This window comes from Anneissia japonica, unplaced genomic scaffold, assembly GCF_011630105.1.
Source record: "Anneissia japonica isolate Jap-2015-1 unplaced genomic scaffold, ASM1163010v1 scaffold287632_len25173_cov117, whole genome shotgun sequence".
In the NCBI taxonomy this organism is placed as follows: domain Eukaryota; kingdom Metazoa; phylum Echinodermata; class Crinoidea; order Comatulida; family Comatulidae; genus Anneissia; species Anneissia japonica.
The window spans coordinates 3,382-9,460 of NW_022747576.1; the positions used below are offsets into that span (position 1 = coordinate 3,382).

At 32.9% G+C, this 6,079-nt stretch overlaps 1 protein-coding gene across 1 annotated transcript in view; it reads left to right on the forward strand.

The window, feature by feature from the left end:
• Positions 1-3,201, forward strand: part of LOC117120519 — a 5,526-nt gene extending 2,325 nt beyond the window's left edge. Inside the window, exon 2 of the mRNA XM_033265532.1 lies at positions 1-3,201. Within this exon, the coding sequence (XP_033121423.1) occupies positions 1-2,555 (2,555 nt within the window). The 3' untranslated portion in view covers positions 2,556-3,201.
• Positions 3,202-6,079: the final 2,878 nt, after the last annotated feature.

Consider the following 6,079-nt stretch of genomic DNA (forward strand, 5'->3'; position numbering starts at 1 on the left):
ACACTGCAGTTATTAATGATTTGGACAATGCCAATATAAAGTTAGTATTAGAAAAACTTGATATTAGTGGCAATGATCTAAATGATATTGATGGAACATTACTGGGAAAATTATTTAAAATAGCTCCTAAATTAAAATATCTAAATTTAAGAAAGTGTAGGCTATCAGGTGGTACTTTGAGGGCAATGATCACAGAATGCCAGAAAAGTGAAGATACAGTAGACCATGTTTTGAAACACTACATGCTTGTACTGGAGGACAAAGACCTTTCAGATATTGATGGTACATCAGTTGCTGATTTAGTCAGGGTAGATTATTATGAATTTGATGATGATGATTATGATGATACAATTTTCATTCTGAGTGATTATTCTCTTACTTTTGATAACATAGAAAAGCTTGTTGAATCAGTAGGTGAAAATATAACATTGGTTTGGGAAAGTATAGATCTGAGTAGGATTAACCTGTCTTCAGTAAGTGGAATAACATTAGCTCGCCTATTTAAAATCTGCCCAGACCTGATGCATATTAACATGAGTTATTGCAGTTTATCAAGCAGGATTGTTAATGAAATGATGGAAGAATGTTGTAGGATGAATGTAGTATTGAAAGACAACATGCTTAGTCTAAAGGGCAATGACCTTTCAGATATTGATGGTAAATCACTTGCAGAGTTAGTCATGGTAGTTAGAAAGTCTTATTATGAGGATGGCATTTTCAGTTGGAGTGATTATTCTCTTACAGCTGGTAACCTAGAAATGCTGGTTGAATCTGTAGGTGAAAATATAACATTGAATTGGGATAGTATAAATTTGAGTGGGATTAACCTGTCTTCAATAAGTGGTAAAACATTAGCTTGTGTGTTTAAGATTTCTCCACACCTGATCCATATTGACATGAGTAACTGCAGTTTATCAGGCAGGATTGTTAATGAAATGATGGAAGAATGTTGTAGGATTAATGTAGTATTGAAAGACAACATGCTTAGTCTAAAGGGTAATGACCTATCAGATATTGATGGCACATCACTTGCAGAGTTATTCAGGGTAATTTGTCAATTTGATTCGGATTATTATTATGATTATGAGAATGGCATTTTCAGTTGGAGTGATTATTTTCTTACAGCTGGTAACCTAGAAATGCTGGTTGAATCTGTAGGTGAAAATATAACATTGAATTGGGAAGTGATAAATTTGAGTAGGATTAACCTGTCTTCAATAAGTGGTAAAACATTAGCTCGTCTGTTTAAGATCTCTCCAGACCTGGACAATATTGACATGAGTTATTGCAGTTTATCAGGCAGGATTGTTAATGAAATGATGGAAGAATGTTGTAGGATTAATGTAGTATTGAAAGACAACATGCTTAGTCTAAAGGGTAATGACCTTTCAGATATTGATGGTACATCACTTGCAGAGTTAGTCAGGGTAATTTGTCAATTTGATTCGGATTATTATTATGATTATGAGAATGGCATTTTCAGTTGGAGTGATTATTTTCTTACAGCTGGTAACCTAGAAATGCTGGTTGAATCTGTAGGTGAAAATATAACATTGAATTGGGAAGTGATAAATTTGAGTAGGATTAACCTGTCTTCAGTAAGTGGTAAAACATTAGCTCGTCTGTTTAAGATCTCTCCAGACCTGGACAATATTGACATGAGTAACTGCAGTTTATCAGGCAGGATTGTTAATGAAATGATGGAAGAATGTTGTAGGATATATGTAGTATTGAAAGACAACATGCTTAGTCTAAAGGGTAATGACCTTTCAGATATTGATGGTAAATCACTTGCAGAGTTAGTCAGGGTAGTTAAAAAGTCTTGTGATGCTTTAACGTTAAGCAAATTTGGTCAGCCTATTGATAAGAATGTACATGTAATTGTCAGATGGAGTGATTATTCTCTTAAAGCTGATAACCTAGAAAAGCTAGTAGAATCAGTAGGTGAAAATATAACATTGAATTGGCAATTTATAGATTTGAGTAATATTAACCTATCTTCAATCAGTGGAAGAACATTAGCTTGCCTTGTTAAGATCTCTCCAGACATGATCCACATTGACATGAGTTACTGCAGTTTATCAGGCAGGATTGTTAATGAAATGTTTGTGGAATGTAGTGTTATGAATGCAGTGTTGGATGTCAACATGCTCAATCTGCAGGGCAACAACCTTTCAGATGTTGATGGTAAATTATTGGCAGAAATAATCATAGTATTGCATAAGCCTATTATCCCTTTTATTTGGAGTGGTTATTTTCTTACAGCTGATAACCTAGAAAAGCTGGTCGAATCAGTAGCTGAAGAAAATATAACACTGAATTGGCAAGTGATAGATTTGAGTAATATTAACCTATCTTCAATCAGTGGAAGAACATTAGCCTGCTTAGTTAAGATTTCTCCAGACCTGGTCCATATTAACATGAGTTACTGCAGTTTATCAGGCAGGATTGTTTATGAAATGATAGAAGAATGCTGTGAGATGAATGTAGTATTGGAAAAGAACATGCTTAATCTGGGGGGTAATGACATTTCAGATATTGTAAATCACTTGTAGCAAATTTGTTATGACTATAACTAATGAATTGTGTAAAACAAACATACACCACATGCTTATATCATACTGTATATATGTATCAATCAAATTAAGCAATCACATGCTGTTATGTTATATACAAATAGGATAACTATACGTTACAATGCAACTACAAAATAATATACAATATTAATTAATAATAATTAATAATAATAATAATAATAATAATTAATTATTAATATTTGTTGATTTACCATAGTATCCTTTAAAATTGAGGCAATTGACAAAGTATTGGTTCTGGACCCCTATTACCCCTTTATGTACAGTATGTTAATATATGCGTTGGTATGCGTGTGTGTGTATATTATACTGTATATATTTTTAGTTGTAAGTTGTGAAAAAATGGCGAACCTCAATTTTGTACATTTTTGGTTGGTCAGGCGTGGCCAACACAATTTTTTTTTTATTTGGCCTTAAAAAATGTAATTATGTGTTTCATTAAGTAACTTTGCACTATCAGATTTACTTTGCTAGTAAGTTATATTACATCGGTCGTTTATATCAAATGAATAATTACATACTTCTGATTAACTACTGTAGATTATGTTCTGGTTTTAGCAACTGTGCACCTCTGTGTTAAAGCCAGGCTTCAGAGTAATTATTGTTATTATTACCTTATATGACTTGAGAACTGCAGCTGTACACAATTTAGTTTTTTAATATTGATTTGAACAAGTTGTATAAGATTGTTTTGCTTGATTATTCAAATAAAAATTTTATAAAATTATTTGCATGTATGTATACATTGTTGTGTGTCTACCTGGACGTGCTTACCTCTCTCCATTGGGGGCACGGTTCAAACCGGTTCACTGAACCGAGTGGTGCCCCCCCCCCCTCTGTTCAGCGGACAGGCCTAGATCTCCATCGTTCGAGACCACAACAAAGTCGTCGGACCAAAAATATTAATTTGCCTATCTCCATAACATAATTTTGATTGCCAATCTCTGTATATATTGTGGTCTAAAAGCACAATTTTGGGCCGTACTAAGCTGGCCATGAAAACTTTCCCTTTAAACACTAACGGAATATTTCTGGGCCATGACTGAGGCTACAATTGCCCTGTTGGTTCTTACCTCATGTTGACCCCCCTGTCAAAAAAATCCTGGAGCAATAAAATGTGAACATTGTGGGACCTGGAGTAACAGTTGATGAACACATAAAACCCACCCACACATGGAAACAGGGCTGATAAACAGAATTGATGATGATGGATAATTGGAGGACTGGATGGATGGATGAATGATGATGGAGGGGATGCAATAGATGGAAGAATGATGGAGGATGATGGGATGGATGAGGATAGATGATGATGATTATGGTGGATATAAAATGATGGATGGATAATGGATGGAAAATGAAGTATATATGAATAATATGCAGGAGTAATGTTGGACGGAAGAATTTAATTCAATTCAATACAAATTTCTTTATTGCAATCACATAAAAATACAAATTGAATTTTCAAAAAAATACTATAAGATTTGGTCATATCAAAAATACATAAAAATTCAAAATTTAAAAAGAGCGGACAGATCGAAAACAAGCAGACATGATTACTTTTGATTTATTTTAAATTTATTTCCCTATTTCTGGTTTCATGCATTAATTTATTATTTATTTTTTAAATGTTTTTGAATCATCTACTACAAACTTGGTTAATCGATATTTGAGGAGAGCATTCTTTAAGGCATTTGTATTTTTCTTTAGCCTACTCTCTCTCTTCATTTTCATTAAACTTTGTTTTAAAACTGCTTATTTAATAATATGTTTATATTACAATTTATCCTATTTAACTTTCTCAATTTTTTATGTTGATTTGATTTTGAAATAAAACATTGAAATGAAATGAAAGACACCAGCAACAATAAAAGAAAAGAAAAAAAAAACTGAAACTTCGAAGGAACCCTTGATCAAGATCATAGAGTCAATTACCATTCTTTATAAATACCATAATCTATTATAATTTTTTTGTATCTGTTTGTAATGACTGATAGGGTGTTGAATTCTTTGTCGATGTCGGAGGTTGTAATTGTTGTTAGGGGGAAGGGGTAGAAGGAAATTCAGTCGGTCTCTGTCCTTGAGTTTTCAGTCGGTCTCTCCTTGAGTTTTCAGTCGGTCTCTGTCATTGAGTTTTCAGTCAGTCTCTGTCCTTGAGTTTGAGAAAGTACCATTTGCATAATTCAACTACATGCTCTTGACTGCACATTTCAATTTGTTTCTATTAAGATTTTGTTATTTTGAGTCAGACCAGTGTACCATGGAGCAGAAAAAAAAATAGCGGAGGTCGTAAGTTTGTAAGCCTGATCTACGCAAGCCTAAGTAAATAAGTCCACACAGGGGCAATATTGGTCATATCAACATTATCAAAAAAAGCAGAGGTATATCATTACATTAGCCATAGCTCAAAAAACTAAACCTAGCATTGGTAAAGCAACCCAAAAGCAAATTATAGCATCGTTATATGCTATAGTAGATTGTCTGATAATCATGCTACATATTGATACCGATATTGGTCTGATGTAGCTGGTTGTAGAAGTTTCTAATCCTAAATTATCTTATTCATTGATATTTAAAAATAAATATAAAAAATAAATATTTAAAAGCATTTTAACTGATACTTGCTATGCAATATTTTTATGTAACTGCTATAAAACTGATACATGTTCATGTATCATTTAACTGCTACAATGAATGATATTTGCAGTTGTATAGCTGCTATTTTTCAACTGATACATCTGATGTATTTCTACAGCAGGTTATAATAGCTCCCCCTCTCTCTGCTATATATCTGATACATAATGCGTACTCTCTCAAAATATCTGATTTTTACATTCCTATAGTAGTAATTGTATGTGTAGGAACAAGCTATGCCGTGAAGCTATATCAGCTATGTTTGATAGTAAAAAAAACAAATTAATATGTGTGTCCTTCAGTTGAAATGACACTGGCACAGCATCAAGGTTGCTACTGTATTACACTTAAGTACATATCTCATAAACTGCTATATATATATATATATATATATATATATACTCTCTATGAGGTGAGTGATTTATTAAATTGTGCAATCAGCAATGGATTCTTATCCATTAAAAGCTCTGTCTATCAAATTTTATGTGGCAATTGTGATGTGTCCATATATGGGCATGATGATGTCATATACATCCAAATATGGGCATGTGACATTTACTTGTCACCAAATTTGATAGTGTGGACACAGCTTAAGATTTGAACTCCTTTGATCAGCATCGCTTTCTCTGGAGTACACAGTTCAAAACTCAATATTATTGTGATGACAGAAAATTAATTAATTTTATTCTATTCTTTTTTGCAATAAAAAAAAATACAAAAATATATTACAGAAGAAGTAAAACAAAATACAGAGCAAATTGCATGAAAAACATAACAAGGAAAACCCGAAATCCATGCCAAGCAATAGCCAAAGCGGCAGGGCCACTGTCCTCCATACGCAAAAAGCATATGGA